Genomic DNA, 24,912 nt, shown 5'->3' on the forward strand with positions numbered 1-24,912 from the left:
GTTTCGCAGGCTTCGCCGTATGGAATCCAATGTCTTGGCAGCTTTGTTGCAGATTCTGAAATGTGACAAGACCATAAAAAATTTGGTGTGAACTGAATTCTGATATATTTGTGCGACATAGCTTTGTAGAGGAATATGTTATTAAAAGAATAATAGAAATAAGAAATACCATATTTGCGATTAGAAGTCATATATTTACATTTGGTATGGTTTATAATCATCTGCCAGTTTTTACACCAATCAACAATAGCTTTAAGATCATTTTGAAGGGTTAGGTGGTAAGTCTCGGACGTGATCTTATGGTGAACCGCAGTCGTCTACAACAAGACGTAAACGGAAGGGAATGTTATTGGGAGGGTCGTTAACGTAAATAAGAAAAATTTGGGTTCAGGCACGCTTCCCTATGGTACATAGATTTCGAGCAATAATCTCAATTTCGAGCAATATTCTCGATTAAACAACGTCGAGGCTAAGGGCATTCCTTAAACACGAGGAGGGGACTGCGACAGTCATAGAAACTATTGGCAACAAAATTGGTTGCCCAGTAACGGCCACCGACCTCGACGTTGTTCATCGTGTTCCTACTAAACCAGAACATAAAAATATCATCGCTCGCTTTGTTTCGAGAGCAAAGAAAGTTGAGTTCGTCGCGAAAGCACGGAAAGCTAGACTCTGCCTGAGTGATATTGGCCTCGCGACAGCAAAATAGAACCCTGTCTTCGTTAATGAACATTTAACACTTGAAAACAAAGCTCTCTTTTTCAAAGCTTTGGGTCTGAAAAAAAAAACGAAAAACTGGAGATTTCTATGGACAGAAAACTGCCAAATCAAGGCCCGGAAAACAACTGAAAACCGCGTCTTTCCTACCGCAACCAAATCCGACCTTTCAGTGATAACCTAACTCTAATCCACCTTTGCTCCACGCCTCTAACCTAGGCATGTCTCACAATATCGTCCTACCTAACAGCTAACCAGTTAAACAATCTTCTTTCAAATCACCAGCGATCTGTCTTGCACTTGAATGCGCGCAGTCTGCGCAAGCACTTCGATGAATTCTCTGATCTCGTTTCTTCATTGACCTTCCCGTTTTCTGTCATCGGAGTATGTGAAACTTGGTTGAGCGACCACGATAAGCACCTTTTCTGTTTTTCTAGTTTTCTTCCAGAATACTCCAATCGTTCGTTAAGCAGCCATGGCGGCACAGCGCTGTATATCTATTCGGATATTACTTACAACCGAAGGAGCGATATTGAGCTTAATGTAACTAATTGTGAAGACGTTTGGATTGAAATTAAAAATGACTTCCTCAACATCGACAACAAAGACATAATAATTGGTTGCATATATCGTTCACCCTCATCACCAGCAATAGATATCTGTGCTGCTCTCCATAACGTCATGGGGCTGCTAGCAGATGAAAAGAAAAATGTAATAATTGCAGGCGACATCAACATTAACCTCGCTTATAGTACGTCTACTAATGCTTTACATTATTCTGATTGTTTTAACAGCTTGGGTTAAAATGTTTGATTAAGAAACCGACACGATGTGCTAACCACCCCATAGGTACATTAATTGACCATGCATTATCAAATTTAGCATATCCACCAGACGCAGGTGTTATAATAACCGACATAAGTGATCAATATCCTATATTTTTCAGATTTCACTATACTCATGGCTCCGAAAAATGCACGTACGCGAAGTTTATACTAGACAAACAATCATTCCTTGAAGCCGTGTCGAACCTTGACTGGTCCCCCATCTTTTCCACAAATGATCCACAAAAAACATTTGCACTATTTATCTCTATGCTTAAGAGGAAGCTTTAGCTAGGGCCCAACTCCGACGCGGCCTATTCAAATACATGTAAAAACGCAAAAACGTTTTTATGAGATAACCCCTGGACCGATTTTGATGAAATTTGTTGCATTTGAAAGAGAAAGTTAAATTCTAGTGACTGCAGGAAGCGGAATTTCGATTTAGGGCTTGAATGTTCTTAAAACGATTTTCAAATATTTGACCGTTTGTAAAATATAGAAGCACGAAGTTTACAAATTCATAGCTCTGCATAAAGAACTGATATCGCGGTTCTGTAAACGGCATTCATTAGATCATTCAAAGCGGACAAATTCAATATGTCATTTTACATCTTACGTGAAATTGTTGCGTTGGTTACAATGGTTTTGCAAAAGTTGTATTTCCCTATGATTAAATTTTTTTATGTTCAAGTGTAACATATCAATTTTGTCCGCTTTAGATGTACTATTAGATGCAATTCACAGAATTGTATTATAACTTTTAGTGGTTGAGTTACAGAGTTGTAAACTTGATAGTTTCGTTTTTGAAAATTTTCAATTTTTGCCAATTTTTTATAAAAAATTGACGACCTAACTAAAAAATTCGAAACCAACAGTCACTAGATTTTAAGTTTTTCTTTTAAATGCAGCAAACCCCGTCAAATTTGGTGCAGTGGTTGCCGAGAAAAACGAATTCTCCTTTTACATGTATTTAGATAGGAGCACCCGAGCTAAAGCTTCCTCTTAAGTCATGTTTTGATCGTCATTCCGTTCAACTTAAATGCAAAAAGAAATTCACATCACCTCAAAATCCATGGATAACAGATAAGCTCTTGGCTTTATTGCGCAAGAAGGATAATCTTTATGAGAAAACCAAACGACAACCATTTAACAAGAATTTAGCCATTCGGTGCAAGATGTTTTCTAACCAGCCTTCTACCACATTGAAAAAAGCTAAAAAACATGCGACGAGAGAAAGATTTTGGAATGCGGTAAAAACCTAAAGAAGAAATGGGAAATTGTTAACTCCTTCTTAAACAGGGCACATAATCGCGAAGCTATAACATAAATTGCTTATCAGTGTAACGCATACAAGACCGCCAAAGAAATAGCTGATGCGTTTGCTGATTTCTTCTTTAGCAGCGAGCTACAGTCACCTGCGCATGACAATCCCGTGCCCCAGCGCCTACCAGTCTTTCTTTTCATTTCCAACTACATCTCAGGAAGTTCTAAACATTATAAGCAACATGAAAATAACTGGCGCCGGCATCTATAAATTACACCCGTCCCAAATAAAATTAATTGCACCCTTAATAAGTGATATCCTTGCAGACACAATCAACTTCATGTTTGAATCAGGCAGTTTCCCACAAGAAGTGAAACAAGGCAAGATTACACCAATTTTTAAGAAAGGTGACCGCTCTATAATTTCCAATTATCGCCCTATCTTTGTATTACCTTCCTTTTGCACAGTAATAGAAAAGCTAATAGAAAAACTTTTAACTAATTACCTTACAAAATTTAACATTCTCTCACCATTCCCATACGGCTTTCGATCGGGTTACTCGACCAAACTGGCTCTCGTTGCTCTAACCGATCAACTAAAATTTGCTGTCGGTGAAGGGAACCATGCAGCTTCAGTATTTGTAGATTTAAGCAAAGCATTTGAGAAAATAAATCATCGCATCTTATTTCGTAAGCTTGATTCATTATGAATTACCAGCCCAGCACTTTTCTTACTACAATATTACTTAACAGACAGAATGAAGGTAGTAACCATTGCAGGCGTTCATTCTAAAACCATGTTCACTAATATTGGCGTGCCCCAGGGTTTCATATTGGGTCCGCTTTTATTTTGATTATACGTCAATGATGTGCCTAACTAACTGCCTGTCCTCTTTGAAATGTGTTCTTTATGCAGATGATACTACTATCAATTATTCCAATAAATGTATTACAACCTTAGTATCTAGCCTTAATGGCGATTTACAGAGCCTGCTGGAGTGGTGCCATACTAACCAGCTACAGACAAACCCATCGAAAACAAAATTTCTTGTATTCACTTCCCACCAACGAACACTTCACTCCATTCCTCCTATCTTTTTGGGCGCAAGTCTTATCCCTGCAAGTTTTTCATGTAATTATCTAGGCATAGAAGTCGACAGACATCATAAATTTATTGAACACTTAACCGAACTAAAACAGAAGATTACCTACGGAATTAGGGTACTTCTAAATACACGAAACATATTTGGCCATCAAATATTACTATTGTACTGTAAAATATGGAGCAGTGGGGCTGTGGCTCGGAGAGAGACAACGACGACGAGAAAGAACAACCTTGTTTCGGTGCTCGGTCGGCTACACTACCTCTCGCTGCTCCAACGTTCTAGTCGCGAACGCTTACTGCTCAAAGTGCTTCGCGACATTTGGTGGAAGGTGCTGGACTTATTGCAAACCTGGAACACCGAAGCCGGACGATCCCTGTCACATCTCCCATGCCTGAGGAGACTAGTCCTCCCGTGCCACCCATGGCACCGCCTCCAGTCGTCTGTCCTGGTGCGACACGCCAACGGGTCCTCCCATATTCAATGGCACTGACGATCATGACGTAGAGGACTGGCTGTCATCATACAACCGAGTGAGTGCCCACAACAAATGGTCTGAAGCTGACAAGCTTGGCTACGTACCATTCTACCTTTCCGGGGTCGCCCATCTTTGGTTCCGCAACCATGAGGCTGACCTTTCCACCTGGACAGCATTCCGAACGGCACTTCAAGAAGTATTCGGTCGCCCTGCTGTGCGCAAACTTCGGGCTGAACAACAGCTTCGCTGTCGCGCCCAACAAAAGGGCGAAACTTTTACGAGCTACATTGAAGATGTAGTTGACATCTGCCGGCGTATAGACCCAGATATGACCGAATATGACAAGGTCAAGAACATCTTGAAAGGCATAGAAGATGACGCCTTCCAAATGCTCTTGGCAAGGAATCCTCAGACGGTCAACGACATCATAACGCTTTGCCAGAGCTATGAGGAGCTGCGCAAACAACGGATTTCTACGCGCCAAGCGCTCGCTCCGGATGTCGCGCTTTCAGCTCTGAGTGATGGTGCCACTTCTACTCCTTGCAGTTCAGAAATTTTCGACAGAATCAAGCAATTTGTACGAGAGGAAGTGGCGCGCCAACTCTCCTCTTCTGCCAGTCGCTCCAGCCCCAGAGCCGCGCTTGTCTCTAGATCTCCGTCACATGATACAAGAACAAGTCGCTAACGCAGTACCACTTGCTCATCAACCGCGTACGTACGTACGCTGCCGTTGTCGCTAATCCAAGGCCTCCTTCTGCAGGTAATCAATCCAGACTTACCAGCGCCTTTCCCTCACCTCCGCAAGCAGCTGCAACATATTCTCCTGCCCCCCCAAGCAGCTACTGGCCGCCACAGCAGCCCGTGCGCCCACCTCACCAATATTTCCAACAGTCTCCGCCCGCTGTTTTCAATCCATGGCGCACCCATGACAATCGGCCTATCTGTTATTCGTGCGGCCTACCTGGGCATGTAGCACGGCTTTGCCGCCGGCGTGGATGGTATCCTTCGGATTCTCCGAGGGCACAAAGTAACGGTTTCGACTCTCCGTCCCGTTCTGCTACTGCCGCTCAGCCCTTCGAAGCCTCGTCTCCTCTTTCCTGACCCTTCAATACCCGTCGGTCTCCGTCTCCCCGTCGGCGTTCTCTGTCGCCGCTTATCCGTCGTCCTGAAGCTATCCGAGAGGAAAACTAAGGACCGCAGTTTCGGAGGCAAGAACTGCGATCTCAACGAACTCCTCAAGACCTCATTTATTTCCTGCGAACGTCCTTGAAGTTTATGCAGAAGACATTGCCGTTCATGCGCTTGTAGACACGGGAGCAGCAATATCAGTGATTTCGGACCAGCTTCGTCTTACCCTTAGAAAAGTCGCGACGACTTATTCAGCCATTTCATTACGTACAGCAAGCGCTGCGCCGATTGAACCCTTAGGGAAGTGTACCGTGCGTGTTGTTATAAGCGGCGCTTTATACCATATTGAGTTCGTTGTTCTGCCTCGCTGCTCCCATGCCATGATTTTAGGATGGGACTTTCTGTCCTCTCATCATGCCGTTATAGATTGTGCCCGTGCTGAACTCGCGCTGTCGCCATTCGGCACCAACGTTTTTGAAGATACTGATGACACTTCCGGTCGTGTGTTCGTCACCGCCGACACCGAGATTCCTCCATACTCTGCCGCACTTGTACCCGTTTCCTGCGTTGGGTTTTCCGACTCCACAGTTCTTTTCACGCCGTCTAAGCTTGTTGCTCGCCGCCATCCTTTCTTGCTCCCTTTTGCCCTTCTTGCCATTCGACAAAATTCGAGCGCACTTTACGTATCGAACCTGTTTCCTTGCCCTGCTAGGCTGCTCCACAATGAGTGTCTTGGTTATGCCGACGAAATCGAACCAAGCTTCCTTTACGATGTGCCTGACGACCCGGCTTCTCCTCCGGTTGACGCTCTGGCCCTTCACGTTTCTCCTCCCACGCCGCCGTGTGACCCAACATTTTACCAGAGCATTGATCCCAACCTCACTCCAACGCAGCACGCACAGATCGTCCAACTTCTAGACCGCTTTCGCACGTCATTTGACCTACAACAATCTCGCTTAGGCCGTACATCCACTGTTGTCCATCACATCGACACCGGCAACCATGCGCCTTTACGCCACAGGCCGTATCGCGTATCCGCCACGGAGCGTAGCGTGATCGCTGAGCAAATTGCAGACATGCTCCAACGCGGTGTTATACAACCTTCGCACAGTCCCTGGGCTTCTCCTGTAGTGCTGGTAAAAAAGAAAGATGGCACAATTCGCTTTTGCGTGGACTACCGGCGACTTAATAAGATCACACGCAAGGACGTTTATCCGCTACCCCGTATTGACGACGCGCTAGACTGCCTCCAAGGCGCTGAATTCTACTCATCCTTAGACTTACGATCCGGGTACTGGCAAGTGCCAGTGGCTGAGTCGGACCGTCCGAAAACGGCCTTCATCACACCTGACGGTTTATTTGAATTCACCGTGATGCCATTTGGCCTGTGTAATGCGCCTGCCACATTTGAAAGAATGATGGACAACATCTTGCGCGGCCGCAAATGGCAGATATGCCTGCGTTATCTGGACGACATCGTTATCTTTTCACCGGACTTTCCTTCCCACTTACTTTGACTTGACCGCGTCTTAAAGTGCATCGCCGATGCTGGCCTCCAGCTTAACTTGAAGAAGTGTCACTTCGCTGCCCGGCAGCTGGTCATCCTCGGCCATGTCGTGTCGAAAGAAGGTGTACTCCCTGATCCGGCGAAACTACAAGCTGTTGCCCAGTTTCCCCGACCAACGAATTTGAAAGAACTGCGCAGCTTCATTGGATTAGCGTCATACTTTCGCCGTTTCATCCTCAATTTTGCCACTATAATAGCACCTTTAACGCAGCTTCTTCATGGTGGCCATAACCTTTCAACCTGGTCACCGGATTGCGATGCCGCCTTCACAAAGCTGCGTCGTCTCTTGACGTCACCACCAATCCTGCGCCATTTCGACCCAAGTGCTCCAACTGAAATACACACGGATGCCAGTGGCGTTGGCCTTGGGGCCGTTGTCGCTCAGAGAAAGGCTGGCTTCGATGAGTACGTCGTTGCGTTCGCCAGTCGTGCACTCACTAAACCTGAATCGAACTATTCTGTCACAGAAAAGGAATGCCTGGCTATAATTTGAGCCATAACCAAATTCCGTCCGTATCTTTATGGCCGCCCGTTTGATGTCATAACTGATCACCATTCGCTGTGCTGGCTGTCGTCCTTAAGAGAACCGTCCGGTCGTCTTGCTCAATGGGCCCTTCGACTGCTGGAGTACGACATTCGCGTGCTGTATCGTTCTAGCCGAAAACATTCGGATGCGGATGCCTTGTCTCGGTCGCCACTAACAGACGAGGCTAGCTTCCCGAAGGCCTCATTGTCCGAGTCTTCCCTTGCTGCCACGGACATTCTTCTGGAGCAGAAGAAAGACCCATGGATTGTGTCCATGCTGCGTTTTTTGTCCAGCCCATCGACACCCACTACCAATCGCGCATTACGTCGCCAAGCACATCACTTCTCCATTCGCGACGGGCTCCTGTACCGTCGCAACTACCTCCCGGACGGCCGCAAATGGTTGCTTGTCATCCCGCGACACCTGCGTTCGGATATTTGCGCAGCGTTCCACGACGATCCCCAGTGCGCGCATGCAGGGGTACTGAAGACATACGCGCGTCTACGCCTACGCTACTACTGGCGGGGGATGTATCGATTCATCCATCATTATGTCCGCTCCTGTCTGGTTTGCCAACGCCGTAATGATCCCGCTCGTCGTTCAACCGCCCCATTGCAGCCTTTGCCTTGCCAAGCACGTGCTTTTGATCGAGTAGGCATCGACATTTATGGAGCTCTGCCAACCACATAAGATGGCAATCGCTGGGTAATCGTGGCCATCGACTATCTTACGCGCTATACGGAAACTTGCCCTTTGTCCAGCGCTTCGGCACGTGACGTCGCCTGGTTTCTCCTGCGCCGCATCATCCTTCGCCACGCAGCTCCCAGGGAATTACTCAGTGACAGAGGCCGCGTCTTCCTCTCCGACGCCATCGAGGCTCTCCTCAAAGAATGCCGCATCATTCATCGCACCACTACTGCGTATCATCCGCAGACTAATGGCATGACCGAGCGCTTTAATCGCACTCTTGGTGACATGCTGGCCATTGTACGTTGCATCCGACCAAACCAAATGGGACCATGTTCTACCTTTTCTGACCTACGCTTACAACACCGCCACGCAGACTACCACGGGATTTTAGCCCTTCTTTCTCCTGTACGGACGCGAACCTTTTTCCACAATGGATACTATCCTTCCGTACCGCCCTGACTCCACGGAAACAACTACCCTATCCGAAGCTGCTGCACACGCAGAAGAGTGTCGCAAGCTTTCCCGTATATTTACGTCAGAAGACCAGCAACGCCAGAAGCACCATCGAGAAAGTTCCAATGCTCCTGTATCCTATGCTCCTGGCTCGCTAGTATGGCTTCGGGTTCCAGCCTCTACCACTGGACTGTCACCAAAACTCGCGTCGAAGTACCAAGGCCCATACCGCGTGATCAACCAAACGTCTCCAGTCAACTATATTGTGGAACCCCTCGAGCTACCTTTGGATCATCGCCGTCGTGGACGCGAAATTGTGCATGCCCAGCGTCTCAAGCCCTACTATGATCCGCCTGTGCTGTCCTACCCGTAGGTCGCCGGGACAGCTTCCTTTTCCGCGGGGGAGATAACTGTACTGTAAAATATGGAGCAGAGGGGCTGTGGCTAGGAGAGATACAACGACGACGAGAAAGAACAACCTTGTTTCGGTGCTCGGTCGGCTACACTACCTCTCGCTGCTCCAACGTTCTAGTCGCGAACGCTTACTGCTCAAAGTGCTTCGCGACACTATCATTATGCTTTTAATTTATTCATTCCCACATTAACTACTGCGTTACTTGCTGGGGAAATACTTACGTAGCCCATATAAACTCATTGCAAATCCTACAGAATCAGGCTATTAGGATAATTACATTTAGCCCATATAACTACAACGCCTCATGTCTTTTACGAACTAATAACATTCTTACAGTCACACAACTTGTTAAATATCACGTAGGTACCTTTTTGTTTCATCAAATCAATTACAAACGATGCGATAACTTGATACCACAATCTTCTCTATTAAATACTATTACCAGGTTTGCAATATATAGAAATTCATTTTCTCCAAAATACATACTAATTATAACAAACAGAGCGTCCATGTTTCATCTATTGCATTCTGGAAGAGACTAGCATTATACATAAAGACACTTAAAATTCACGAATTTAAGAAACAATTAAAATATTACATTCTGTCGAATACTGATACCTAGTCCATACTCTCAACCATTCTTTCAGGGTGCCTTCATTTCATTTTCATTGCCATTCCATTAGGTTTCTGTTTCTGCCTCACATATGCATTCGAGTTAGCAAATTATAGTGTGTTCGTCACGTCACCTACGCTGTTAATTTATCACTTGTCAACGAGATTGTGTTACACTGCTTTTTTTCTTTCGTGACAGTTATGCATATGAAATTCTTCAATTATGCTATTCATACTAAAACCTGTAATTTTTCTATGTTAACAATTTGTTGAAACTGCTGTACTTTTGATCTATTTCGTTTGCTTTGTAAAGGTCCCACTGCAGTCTTTGACTTCGGGACCTCCTTGTGACTATTAACCACTTGTAATCTTTCTAATCATCTCAATAAAAACCGATTCTGATTGTGATGGTTGTCGGAAAATGGGGAAGTTAAGAAGCTAGGATAACTTGAGAAAATCAGGACAAACGGCAGATTATTTAGTGAACAGCCGGCCATGTGCAAATGTATGAAATGCTTTTAAATAAAAAAAATCTGTTTGCTAATTTTCAACCACGTTAAAATGGAGGTCAGTAGTAAGTTCAAATAACTGTGTCCTACTGTAGCCATTCCTAAATGCATACTGATTTGGAAAGCAAAAGTTATTTTGTTCCAGATTGTTCGAACCCGATGTGAAGCGATAATATGTTCATGTAATTTACAGCATATGAACGTTAAATGGCACGATACGTATCTGGGGAGTTTTTGTTAGTCTTTTTGAACAGAGTAATGACCTTGGCTATTTTCCAGTCGGCAGGCAGTTCTCCAGATGATAATGATTGCTCAAAGATGACGCAAATTCTGGCTGGAAACTGAAATGTTGAGAGTTTTCAAATTTATGTTGTTTTTTCTGGCAGATGAGAGTAACTTAAGGTGGTAATTAAAAATTCAATACCCTCAGGACTAATCGCCATAGGCTCCATGAATGGGTAATCGCAATCAGAACAATTGGCATACTGGAATAACTTTGTAAACACTGATGCAAAAAATATTTTAAACGCAGTGGGACATTCAGTGTCAATTAGCGGTACGCCATCAGTATTGTGTAGTGATATGGGTTCTTGTTTATTTACGGGATATATCATCTCCCAAAACTTCCCAGGACAGGTGCATTTAACATTAAAAAGCATGAAAAAGCAGTTCTTCCATTCAATATTTCTTTTTTTTACCTCTATGCGACAACAAACAGAAAGCTGGCCGCTTCTACCAGGCGAGAAATCAGCTGTAAGAATAATCTCAATTTTGTTTTATTTACCATACACATGCAAATACGCATTCTAGAGTAAACAAGTTTGTTTTCGTGTCGTGTTGGTACCAACCGTTCCATCGGCTGAGGACGCGTAGCTGATCGTAGCTGCAATACCAACGACGATTGGTCCTGCTCCATGGCAGATTACTTCAATTGATGATGCATGCAAATAGGGGGTGTGCCAGCTAAGTTTAGCCATGCTATTCAACGAAAAAGAAATACTTAAAAAACAAAGTGCATTATACGATCCTAAGACCTACGATGTTCGGTTGTCAGATTTCTGTCAACCCAACACCGCAAGTCATAATTTTATCTCGCACCGAGTTTGTTTAACCTTTTTTTTTTCTTTGAACAGCTTCGCTAACGTTAGCTGGGGCAAAAGATATATTCTGTAGCTACTGCATGAATTCTGTGCTACCGTGTTTTTCGGGAACACATTTTGAGATAGATTCAGACACTTCGCCAATAGCACAAAGCACTGAAACGATTGATTCCCGTGAAGATGAACAAATCGCTTCTTGCCCTGTAGATTTCCGTATAACGCAAATGCACCCATAAAGATCGAATAGAAGTGATTAAAAGAGCACTCAAGAAGTAGCATTCTGTGTTTTGTACTCTAGACACCAGTTAAAAGCTTTAAGTTATCTTAGATGGCAGCACTGCGGTAATTTTTTATGTAGGCAAATGAGAAGACCACCTCACGGGGTCATATTCATTATTGTTTACGTGAGTGCTTTCGCGTATTGTTTTGCATGATAGCCACCGTGCAAAGTTACCGAACAGTACGCCTTTCCCAAGGTAACACTGAAAGCACAGAAATAAAAGTTGCGCTTCACCTCTTAAAATTAGTGCGTCAGCAATGTTGCTGCTCTCTAAACAAATACCAGTGTCAAAGCGCTGACTCACACCGATACAATCTGGATCTGAAAATATAAATTTGGCCTAACCTAATTGATTTCAACCCTATGAACTAGTTAATGCTTTCGATAAGTACAACGAAGCTACCTTAGCTAGAAAGCTTGTTAAAAGGAAGATTTGCGCAGACAAGAGATTTGCCGACAGTTAGAGACACTCCATTCGTTTCCAATGAATTGATACTCGCCTGTTTCTCTGAACTGCGGCAAATTTCAAACACAGAACTCGTTTAAGATGGGGGCGTTGAGATGCGGAGCTCGTGCCTTAAACTCAGCGATGCATAGCTCCCGCCAAATATTTTACTTTGTGGCATACCAGTAACTCTAAGGCGTTTTAAGAATTTGCAACTAACCATTGACGAGACGGCAACATTTATGAACTTCAAGTGTACGCGTGTGCCATCGCCATTGAAATCAAATCTGAGCACCCATTTCAAAATTGATGGAATAATGATGGGGCACAGTGTATTGTGTTTCTTAAAAAGATCCGCGTATTTATTAACCTGCGTCGCAGTCGTCGTACGTCTGTCTGTACAGCAGGCTATTACTTGCGAATCTGGCAAGTCTTTCATGTCTTGGAAGGCATCGCCGGTCTCAAGAGGCTTGCAAGTCAAGTCCTGAGAGGTTTACATGCCCTGATGGCTTTTCGAGTCTGTCTTACTGGTCCTGCTGGTATTGCGTACGTCGCATACGTCGACTCCAGAGCACCGAGGTTTCGTATTGAAGGTGGAGCATATTGCGAGTGACTGCAACGTAGTGCTTTTTATTAGTCGATTCGCGAAATCCCCAACATTTTATTTTATGTTCCAGTTGGCGGTGGCTCGGCAGGATGCGTGCTCGCCAACCGCCTGTCAGCCGACCCAAGCAAGATGGTGTTGCTGATTGAGGCCGGGGGCATGGAGGACGCTTTTGCGCAGGTTCCACTGTTCGCACCCCTGCTCATCGGTAGTAGGTTCGACTGGAAATACCTTCCTGAACCACAGGAGCACGCCTGCCTTTCAATGGTGAATAAGGTATGTATGCGCCAGTGGTAGCCCACTACAACCCGCCGCGGTTGCTCAGTGGCTATGGTGTTGGGCTGCTGAGCACAAGGTCGCGGGATCGAATCCCGGCCACGGCGGCCGCATTTCGATGGGGGCGAAATGCGAAAACACCCGTGTACTTAGATTTAGGTGCACGTTAAAGAACCCCAGGTGGTCGAAATTTCCGGAGTCCTCCACTACGGCGTGCCTCATAATCAGAAAGTGGTTTTGGCACGTAAAACCCCATATATTATTATTATTAGCCCACTACAATTACGGGTCTGATAAGCAAAAGCGTGGCCCAAGCACACCTCCTTAACCAACTGGGTGTGCGCTGTCGCACATTGCTCGGCTGCCCATCGTTGGTGTACGCAGGTGCGGTGCTCAGCTATTCAAATACAGTAGCCCAACCACATGGATTCCGGCGCTTGTCGCACCACCGCTGGGCGCTGGGCGACCAAATAGTCTCCATGCATCACTGACGCTGTCACCCTCATGGTTAACGACACTGAACTAGCATGGTTCCAGAGAACCCACCAGTAATAAATACTTAATTACCTTGCTGCAAAACTGCAACAAAATCATCGCAGCTGAAGATAAGAACAACAACTGTGTATGCCACCTTTAGGGTACGTCGCCGCGGAATTTTCTTGAAGCATACTATAATATATTAGTCAAGTTCCAGCAGCCATGCATTCCAAGAATCCAGTTTGAATCGCCAGGGTGGTCTATTGCCGTTCCTGTAGGCATAATGCAAAGAAGTTCAGTTCATGCTGACGAGATAGTTTCGATGGAGTGCACGTCGCCTTGCTGACAACGATCGCTGAGGCTGACAGAGCGGCAGCTTCAATAGGACGTAATAATACTTACTAAACTCTTGGAAATTGTCTTCATATAGCATTAGTTGCTTGACCCTTTGTAGATATGTTGAGGGCACTGCAGCCTGACGTCTTTCAGATATAATTTTGTTTTACGATTATGCGCCGACGTTTACAAACGGAAGTATATTCACAGGGACTGCTATGACAGTCCATTCGAGAACACACTAAATACAATGTTGCAGATTCGATAGAAACGCGGCGCACCGACTGCAATAGCAAATTGATAAACTATGTGAAGTAAAGATAGTAGCTTTATCAGCCGTGTAAGGTTGTGAACATTCCCTTACTAACTAAGTTAAGAAGCATGGTTTACGTGTGCAGAAACAAACATCAACAAATCTCACTCTATTATGGCGACCACTCGCTGTCAAAGCGCTAGAGTCAGGAAGAGCAGCAGCAGTAGCGAGCGAATTGTCCTTTCTGTTGCATCGCGCTTCAACGTGAACTAAGCAGCGAGAACAGAAAGCAGATGAGTCCATGAGCCCTAGGCGCGCCCAGACTCTGTACCCACCGGAGATAACTTTCAAGATACCCACGCCATAAGCAGCCGCCACTTCATTAAGACGCGTCCCCCCCCCCCCCCCCCCACTCACTAGTGCTGCTTTGCACGCCATGCAAGATGGCCTGCTTTGTCCCCACTTTCCTCCCTTAAGCGCGTTAGATCGAGTCACCATCCTCCTCGGCTCACTCTCGCACGCTTTCGCTCGCACCCACAGTACAAGGCACGGCCGCATAGCAGTGATGTTATTGCACTTGCACTTCATTCACATGGAAGTTCACGGCGACGGCGCGAATGGGCCTTGACTGTGCATATGACTGGGACTTGGATGTCATCTTCGTGCGATAATTTGACATCGCACGTCAGGCAAGCGAACGATTAGGCCAAGCGGGTGCTTTCGGCGATTGGTCGCAGAGCACGCCTAACGTGGCACACGACGTCAGAAGTGCCATTACTCACAAATGAAAAAAAAAAAAATTATTGAAATTATGGGGTTTATGTGCCAAACCCACGATATTGTTATGAGGCACGCCGAGGTGGAGGACTCCGGAATAATTGGGACCACCAGGGGTTCTTTAACGTGCACCTAAATCAAAGCATATGGGTGTTTTCGCATTTCACCCACATCGAAATGCGGCCGCCGTGGCCGGGATTCAATCGCGCGACCTCATGTTTAGTGGCCCTACACCATAGCCTCTACGAAACCGCCGCGGGTCAAGTCACAAATGAAGTACTCAGTTCATTATACCCTCGCGTTCAGTGATTGACTATGAAAATAAGTTGTTGAGTTCCTTGTTTGCTTTTTGGCGGCTGTATTCCTGTGGAGGCGCGAGAAAAAACTGTTTAGAACTACTTCCTCTAGGGCAAACAGATGCACGGAAACTTAATCTGTAGGTACTCACAACAGGCACCCTCCGTAATCGAATAGTATGTTAGAGAGCTGAAGCGTTATATGATTTTGTATGGCAAACGTTGCAGCATTTATGTCAATAGCAGCTGTGAATTAAAGATGTATTTTCGACAATGCAGTATTTGTCACTTTGAGCTTCAGCCCATCTGTTTACACTTTATGCTCTGCATCAGATTCAGGACACCGGGGTATTCTCATCAAATAATGATCTATATTTGACGCAGTATGTACTACGGTGGAGATAAACCATGATGATGTGATAACCTATTAAAATTACCGGAGATACCAGTTGGTAGAATCCTGGAGAAAGGAGTGTTGCTTCCTGCAAGCCGCATCTATATTTGTAAACGTTTCAGGCAATTGCTTAGCTCGGATGCACGGAAACTTAATCTGTAGGTACTCACAACAGGCAGCCTCCGTAATCGAATAGTATGTTAGAGAGCTAAAGCGTTATATGATTTTGTATGACAAACGTTGCAGCATTTATGTCTATAGCAGCAGTGAATTAAAGGGAAGCTGAAAGGTTTTCCAGAAAAATGGAGTGAACATCTGTAAATAATGGTTTTCAACCCTCCGAATTCGAATATCGTATCGAAATTGAGCTAAAGAAAGCGCAAATATATTTTATTTCGACGAAAAGTGCAGCAGCGGACACGCCCAGCTCGCGCGTCTCATTTCCGCCTGTGATTGGTCGGGCGCCTCGTGACGTCAACACTAGTAACCGACCGCTGCCGCTACACATGAAGCGCGGTGCCAGGTAGTTTGGTGCTGTTTTTCTGCGACGATAATGGACAATTTAGGGAGACTGCGTTTTTCTGAGGAGTTCGGCGTTACTCCCTACATGTACTAGCCGATTGCGAAGAGCCGGCCTCTTGAAGAAGCAAACGATGCTGGTGCGAGCAGTGCTTTCGACGCGAACAAAAGCAAAGTCTTGGGATCTCCTCGTGTTGGAAATGCTCTTTGGTGAGTATGTTTTTTTGCAAAGCGATCTAGTGATCTCGCCGATCTTTCGCCGATCTAGTGATCTCGCCGATCTTTCGCCGATCTAGTGAGCTCGTTTCCGGTCAAACAACTGTAGTGTTGTGTTCCTGCATGCCTCCTCGTGGAGCGTAAGCGGGGATGCGATCGTCGGCATTTGTGCGCTGTCCAAAGCTGTCGGCAATCTACAAAGACGGTTTAAACGCGTGAAAAGCTTCACGGTTCATGCAGTACGTGTAGTGACCTTCATCTGTTGACTACCACGTTGACTACCACTCACGTTGATTACCATTCATGTTGACTACCACGCACGTTGACTAACACTCTACATACACGCAGACGCACCAACAAAGGAATGCAGGCTCGATCGAAGCAGATTACGATGGCACGCACGCAGAAACAAGTGCGGTCAGGCACGGTCGCGGACGCTGCGAAGGAACGAAGCACTAGAGTTGACGTCACAACACGGCGGTTTCCGGTCTCCGCTCGCATCGTCAGCAGCAGCACGCGGCATTCGACGGGGGGCGGAGCTACAGCGCAATTTCAACCGACGATTTCGTCGCTCCTAATTGAAAAAAAAACCCAAATTTTACTTACATGGTTTATAAGGTTCCCGCATCCGTATAGAAGCGTCTTATTGAATTCGACAGACTCTTCAGCTTCCCTTTAAGGTCCGCAATCATTTCTTGTAATTCATCCCGATTTTCTGTACACCACAATGTCATCTGCAAAAGGAAGGTTGTTGAAGTTTTTGCCGTTGATCCTCACTCCTGAACCTTCCCTCTTTAATAGTTCGAATACTTCTTCCAAGCATGCAGTGAATAGCTTTGGAAAGATTATCTCCTTGCCTGACACCTTTCTCTATAGCTATCTTTCTACTTTCCTTGTGGAGAACCAAGGTAGCTGTGGAAGGTTTGTAGATATCTTTCGTATATTCACGTATACTTCTTGTGCTCCTTGATTACTCAGTACCTCTGTGACTGCTGGTATCTCTACTGAATCAAACGTATTTTCATAATCTATCAAAGCAATGTGGAGAGGCTGATTGTACTCTGCAGATTTCGGGATTACATGATTAATGAAGGGATGTGATCCATTGTAAACTATCCCTTCCTGAATCAAGCCTACATTGGTATGCTTTTATCCTTACTACGTCTATGTTGGCCTATTTCTTCATGACTAATTGTGCTCTTTCTCTCTTCATATTGAGGGAAACCATAGACCTCAATAACCTAGTATCACTGCAGCTTACCCTACCTAACACTTCTACGTCCTGCACTATGCTCGAATCGGCAAAGATGAGAACTATTTCATTTCTTGTTTCCCCATTAGGGCTTTTCTAAGTCGACTTCCTGTTGCTACGCTTCCTGAAATGGTATTCATTATTTGGAGCTTATTCCTTTGTGCGAATTCTAGCTATATTTCTCCTGTAATGTTCCTAGAATTGATGCAGCAGTTTCCGATTGCTTGTTCACCACCTGGCTTTTTCCCCCCGTCTAAATTGAAGTCGCCCATGACTACCATGTAGCGAGTTTGCACTTTTGTCATGGCTAATTCGAAGCGATCTCCATATTCAGGTGGAACTGACATACCAAGGGAATCAACTATGTGAAATAATCAATATTTTTAATGAAAATTTTTCTGGGTGAGCACCTTGATGCTATGAGACTGAGCATTTTCCCTTCCTTATAATCACGGAACTCGCGATTCCTACTAAGTGAACATATCTTGTGCGCTGACAAGCTTAAGTTGCCTGTCACAAGGTACGTCCTTTCATGAATGACCAGTATGAGTCTTGAAGTATTTTAGGGGACGATTTCGCACCATCTTCTTTCGGTAGTCTGCACCAAGCCTTGTTTCGAATTTGCTGTGCTAGCTCAGTTGGTATGGTGCAGTGCCGCTGGTGTCGAGGTCACGAGTTCGACCCGGCCACAGCGGCCGCATTTCAATTGGGGCGGAATCCGAAAACGCTCGGGTACGGCGCATGAGTAAAAGGGAAAGAACTACAGGTGGTCAAAATTAATTCGGAGTCCCCCCACTACGACGTCGCTCATAATGGCATAGTGGTTTGGACAGGTAAAACCTCTGAATTTAGCTGTGTAGGCGTTGTATCGACCCCACAAGGGCGTCAGCGTAAGCATGCGTTTGGTGTGTTGCGACACCACGGACCCGAGCACGTGGGGCTTGGACCCTCCCGCGTGTAGCCCTGTTTAGCCGTACATGGGGAGAAGGGGTTCCTGGGGGTTGAGCTGATGCCGGCTATTTGGATATTTATGGCCCCTGGACAGATACAGCACACCCCTTCGGCCTCGGCTTCACGTAGGCGGCACTCCATGAATGAGCGCCCGGTGGAAATGGTTGGCTGCCTTTTTCTGCCCCTCTTCTCAATTTGTGATTTCCTACCTGCTTACGTTTTCTGCTCCATTATCTCCTTTCTCCCAATTTTTTTCTCTCTCACCTAGGCGCCTAGTGCAGTATATCCAACCTTCAGTATGGCGCACTGGGTTATGGCACCGATGCATGGCTGGCGCGTACAAGTCATTGCTCAGTCGAATTTGTAGCGTCCCCATGTTGAGCACCGTTGTGGGTGGCTTCCAAAGCTGCCGAAGCAAGTGCTGGGGCAACGCATGGCAAATGAATTTGAACGTTAAAAAGAGTAAAGTAATGAGAATCTCCCGGAAAGCTTCTATTGTAACCCTCCTCTTATCACATTGATGCCTCTGTACTGGACGAGATTACCACGTATAAGTAGTATTTAGGTGGTCACCTGGCTGCTAACCTTTCTTGGCAAATCCATGTTAACTACGTCGTTAACAATGCTAATCGCACGTTCGGTTTCTCGCGCCGCAACTTTTCAAGCGCACCATCTTCTCCTAAATTAAATTTATAGCAAATACTTGTAAGCTCTGAGCTTCAATATGCATGCGCTTTGTGGCATACCAGTAAAGAATTTCTTAATACTCAAATAGAATCAGTACAAAACCGTAGTGCATCAAATTATTCCTGCTCTTCAAGTGCATCGTCAATGAAACACATTTTGAAACTTCCGCACCTTTCTCGGCGCAGGAAAGTGTTTCGTTTATCCTTATTTCATAAGATCTTTCATAATCCACATCGGAAAAATGAACTCCTTAATGAACCATCTTATTTTTCTTGTTGTAGTAATCACCGTCAAAAAGTTGAAATCCCTTTTTGCCATGCTAACTTATTTTCCGATTCACTCTTGCCAAAGACATCGAGGGATTGGAACCACCTGCCCACCTCCGTTGTCGCCATTCCAAGTGTTTCTGCATTTAAATCCGCTCTGGACAATTATTATTGTATATACTCGCCGCCAACAATCACAATTATGTACATTTTCCCACTCCCTTCTGTAACGCCTTCAGGCATTGAAGGTAATGAAGTATATAAATAAAATAAATAAATACGTAACTAAATATGACATATATATACCACTATTCCCTTCACTATCTGATCATATTGCTGCGAAGCGCTTGCGCACTGAGGGCTCCCTGGAGTTTTCGTTAAGGAAAAATAATCTTTTCCACGATACCTCGTTATCCGCAGCGATAAACCTGAAAGCGCCGTGAGAGTTCTGTCACCACTCCTTGTATCTAAGTCCGTGATGGACACCACTGGACCAGGCTATGAAGCTAGCCAGATGGCAAGCAGCGACCTGGCTGCGTTCAAGGCTCGTGACCATGACCGGTAGATCGTTAAAATCCGCCTTCCAACAGCAGTGTTATATTCAACGTCGGGCATAAATTTTGCGCAAGAAGTATGCCAGTTTGCTAACCGTTATTAAACGTATCTTCGTTTACAGCCCGGGCCCATAAAATTCGAGCTTTAGCCCCACAAGCGAACTCCATTAATTTTGGTTGTTTAATTATGATGGTTGTTTGTCGCGCAAGTCATGTCCGAGTGTGCACATAATCTTCGTGCTAAAACGGAAGTAGGCGAGCTAGCATAGACGATTTTTTTTTATCTTCTGCGCTTAAAAGCGGCACACTGTCTACTCGTACTCGCTGACCTGACGTGCTGTTTATTTAATACTAACGCCAACTAACAGCTCAAAATCAATGCAGAATAACGCTAAATGTATTCTAAAGCCCTGATTATTACGCGCATTGATAGTTCCGTTGCAACCAACTCCCATGTACAGTCACTTCATGCTTATATCGTGGTTTCTTCCGGGCATTGTTCAAAATGGTAGGTGCTCAAACCATTAGTTTTGAGCTGAGCATACTTAGAATAACTTTTGCACTATTTTGGTCCCGGAGTGCCTTGCTGCAAAACTCGGCACTTATTTGTTTGCAGAGGTGCCCGTGGGCCCGCGGCATGGCTATGGGCGGATCGAGCGCCATAAACTTTATGTTCTATGTTCGAGGAAATAGGCGTGACTACGACATATGGAGGGACGACTTCGGAGCGCATGGTTGGTCTTACGATGACGTGTTGCCGCACTTCAAGAACATTGAGACGGCGAGAGTGCCAGACCAGGAACGTGAGTGTCGTTCTGCATTGAATCTGTACTGGTGTCAGGTAACCTTAATTTCTGTAACGGCGATTTCAGCAAATACGTCATTGCGACCTTTGACATAATAATCCCCTAGGTGGATCAACGTCTATTGCTCCCTGCTCCTAAGAACCCAATCATTGGTTTTGTTCTCGCATCGGCCTCAGAATTAAGACGGGGTCGAAACGCACAAGCGCTCCAGTTGCATGACTGAGGGGCAAGTTAAACAATTCCGGTTACTGAAAATTCATGACGCCTTTGCTACTGCGTCCGTTATAGTTCTCACAACCGTGTTTTCCGCGTCAGCCATTGGTTACGTTTCATGAGAGCTATTCGCAGTAACGCCCTAGTTTTTTCATCAAGTTGCTACATTTTAAGACAGGCTTAAATGTTAATTGATCACTCCTAAACTGATTACTATCGACGCCTACGCATGGGCCTGGGTCGGGGTACGTCATGATTACATGTTCTGGCGCGACTGTAATCCAGATTTACGAAGTATTGCGTAATGCTTCTTGGCACATTCTTTAAGGCCAAAAATTCATACGATCAACCTAAGTTTTCAAGATATGTGCTGCACTTTGAAAGAAAGAAAAGTTCATCCTCGAACATGGAATTGACAGTGCAGTAAACTGAACCAAGGCGGAACCCGGAGCGGCACGCACGCAGACACTGCTGCTTATCCATGCGATGTCTGTCAGCCCTAATACATCCGGACTTTACCCCTTCCTTCGCATAATATATATATATACTCTAAGAAAAGTTTACACCCTTTGGAGTGCCCCTTTCGGCCACAAAACAGTAATCGTCCTCTGCCTTGATGCGTTTCCTTTCTTTATCGCTGCGAGCCCGGTACTTTCCAGTAACGAACGGCATGCGCGTTATCAGCATGATAGCATTCCCGACAGGAAAGTAGCGGGCGCGGCGTTTTCAAGAAAGGAAACACATCAAGGCAGATGACGATTATCGTTGTGCGGCAGAAGGGGCACTCCAAAGGGTGTAAACATTTCTTAAAGTGTGTGCATATATATATATATATATATATATATATATATATATATATATATATATATATATATATATATATGTATATATATAAATTGTTGATGCTACTTTTATTTTATTATATTTCTTGTCTCCAGTATCATATCTTCGCCAACACTTCTACCTCAAGAAAAATAACGAGTTGGAAGGACTGACATCAGTACCATTCAATCAACAATGTGCGTACTGCATACCAGAAAACACTACAGCATAAACATGGTTCAGAGACATCGGTACTATTTGACCACATTCTGTTTACAAGCGCGGAAGCTCGTGAGAATGCGGCAACTATGTAAATATGAGCTTTTAGAGAGTAGTCCCAAATCGTCGCAGACGTACATCTACGGCGGAGCCTTCACATATGCGAAGTAAGCACTGTGTAGCTGGCATCCAGGAGTGGCTGCAGGCTGTGCCGTGTTCCATAAGCTTTACCGGTTGTACTGGAACGATACACTCATGCAGGAACGGGTTTTAAGACGATAGTTTTTGATGCTTCCTTCCATCTTCCGTTTTCGGGGTTCGGGTCTCTCGACTCCAAGCGGCTTGTGAGAATGTACGTAGTGTTTTCATAGCGAGTGCAAGCTGCACACACACAGCCCGCCCACTAAGGGCCGGTAGCGTTATTATAGACACCTTCAAACCGAAGCAGCAACGGAACAGCGGCGTGAACAGATCAGGAAAGCAAAAATAAAAATAAAAAACGCCACTTTTTAATCTTCGCCACTGTCATCTTTCTATCCGTCGTCAGAATTCCATTGTCGCAATTCTAACGCCGTTGTACGAACATGGCAATCTACGTCGCGGTCTTCCAGGCGCCGTCACATGAGCGCTTACACCACACGTCGTTGCGCAGCAAAGTAAATTCATATCGAAAAGTTCTCGCTAGACTGAAGCAATCATCACCAGATAATTTTGACTCACTTTTCTGTTTACTGCGAATAATGGTAGCTTGCACCGTGGAGCGCGAGCGTATTTGCGCTTCACTTTTGTGCGCCTGTCTACTCATGCTAGTGGGCACATGCATTGGATACATTATAGTCGTGTGCATTGTTTCTGACCAAGCTCCTTAGAAATGCAACGTGCAGTCATTACCGCCATACGCCACACTTATAGTTCGAGCCTCCAAGGATGAGCTTTAACAGCAGTATAGCTAAAAGTAGCAATGCCACAAGAGCGAACAAGGGACTCAACGTGCACTGAGTCCCGGATTCCATTGGATGACCTTATACTAGCAAAAAGGTGGCACAATTAGGCAAAGAAATGTAAGCGTAATTAGTTATATAATACGAACCCAAATTAGAGGACGCTCAAGCTTCGCCTTTAAGAGTAAAACGGGATAGCATTCAAAGATCCCTGACTGCTTCTCACGCTTCCCGGCAACAGGAGCGTATGGAACCGTAATGTTTACCGGGAAACGCTGGCCACGAACTATGCACGAAGGCGGGCTTTCTGGTACAAACGCGGCCTCTTGCGTGGGAGACGTTGCGACGGAGGCGAGCGGGCACACCGCTCCGTGGCCCCAAAACACCCGCACGCGCGCGCGAATGGCGGATGCCACAGCTGGTTTGTGAATGGCATAAACGCTGAAGAAGGTGTTTCTTTGAGCTTTCGCGTAACATAACTGTCTTTTCTCTATTGTCAAATTACAATCTGAGAGCTCCCATATCTGTAGGTTGCCTGTAAGTCGTAGTTTACGGTTCTTTCACGTATTTTAGCTTGATAAATTCAATTAGTTTAGTAAATTCCTTGCGTCACATGGAGGGCCTGGATATGGGCGGCTCGAAAATATTTTCGCCGGAACGACGTCCGAAGCCGACATCAAATTTTCGGCGACACTGGCTCCTTAAGGTTATCGCAGTAAAAAGGCATTACTCTAATAACACAAATGACCAGAAATCTGAGAGCACTCCTTATTCAAGGCTGACGCAGACATCCTGTTCCATTAAAATATAATCTACTGTCTAGAATTTTTGGTTTAGAGAAATACCATAAGTCGATCGTCTTGCTGGATGATATAGGACTCTCCTCACATTTAAAGGAGATCGCCTTTTGTTATGAACAGAGTTCTATCGTGGCAGTGATGGTGAAATACCCGTGACGTATGCGAACACGCAAACACGTCTGAGCAAAGCATTCCTGGAAGCTTGCGAGGAAAATGGCTACCCTGTCATCGACTACAACGGAAGATCTCAGGCAGGTGAGCTCATTTTACGTGGACGGGGCCCGGTTGCAGAAAATAAGAATCCAATGTCTCTCTACAATTATACATTGTCGAATGCCATTACCTGCATTTCTGAAAAAAAAAGGTATTGAAGTACTAGGGTTGGACCCCACGTTCGGCGTTGGCTTCAGCGGGCGTCTAAATGTGAAAAAAGCGACTATTTGTTGCAGTCGGAATGCCGAATTCCGCTGGTCACATCTGCGAAAACCAATGCGTGAAGAAGGGCCTGCAAGAACGCAACATAATAGGTGAAGAAAATAGAGGAAAGTATAGAGCCAGAAGCAAAATAGCGACTGAATATTTGGCACCTTGGCGGCATTTACAACTGCAACTGTCCGCGCAATAAACTCAAGACATGCGCAGCGCACACCATGAATGCCTGCTAACTACTCGGCAGGATAAGCCATTGTGCCATCGTAGGCCTTGTGGATCGTGAGATGTCCGAAATTTGCAAGGTTCTAGCCTTCGTTCGCGGGCCAGTATGAAGGCGTTCAAAGAGGTTGACATAATTCTCCCTTCTAGGTGCGAACGCAGAGACCTGTGATTTATCGACTATGACGTCGCTGAGGCGGTCCTTCTCGTGAGAGATGACTGCAAGGAAAGCTGGAAGATCCTTATTGTTTGAAATAGTTCAATTTGCTAAGTTTTTGTCAAGGAATAATGGTCGCTTTTTTCGCCATTACACGCCAGCTGACGTGGTACGTGTGCTCGGGCGTTCTGTCGGGAAAGTATTAGATGTGACAATCAATGCGAAAGATATCATCAAACTGCGGTTTGCTGGTAACGTTGTCCCACTTAGCAGCAGTGTAGATGACTTACAACGGATGATTAACGGCGTTTCCGGTTAACGTTTAATATTAGATT

At 45.3% G+C, this 24,912-nt stretch overlaps 1 protein-coding gene across 1 annotated transcript in view; it reads left to right on the forward strand.

Moving 5' to 3' along the window:
• LOC126526179 (4-pyridoxate dehydrogenase-like) overlaps window positions 1-24,912 on the forward strand; it is a 69,208-nt gene that overhangs the window by 6,406 nt on the left and 37,890 nt on the right. The window contains exons 2-4 of the mRNA XM_050174123.3: window positions 12,788-12,990; window positions 20,585-20,771; window positions 23,890-24,024. Coding sequence (XP_050030080.2) covers window positions 12,788-12,990; window positions 20,585-20,771; window positions 23,890-24,024 — 525 coding nt within the window. The remainder of the gene's footprint in view (window positions 1-12,787; window positions 12,991-20,584; window positions 20,772-23,889; window positions 24,025-24,912) is intronic.

Source organism: Dermacentor andersoni, chromosome 8 (genome assembly GCF_023375885.2).
Source record: "Dermacentor andersoni chromosome 8, qqDerAnde1_hic_scaffold, whole genome shotgun sequence".
Lineage (NCBI taxonomy): Eukaryota > Metazoa > Arthropoda > Arachnida > Ixodida > Ixodidae > Dermacentor > Dermacentor andersoni.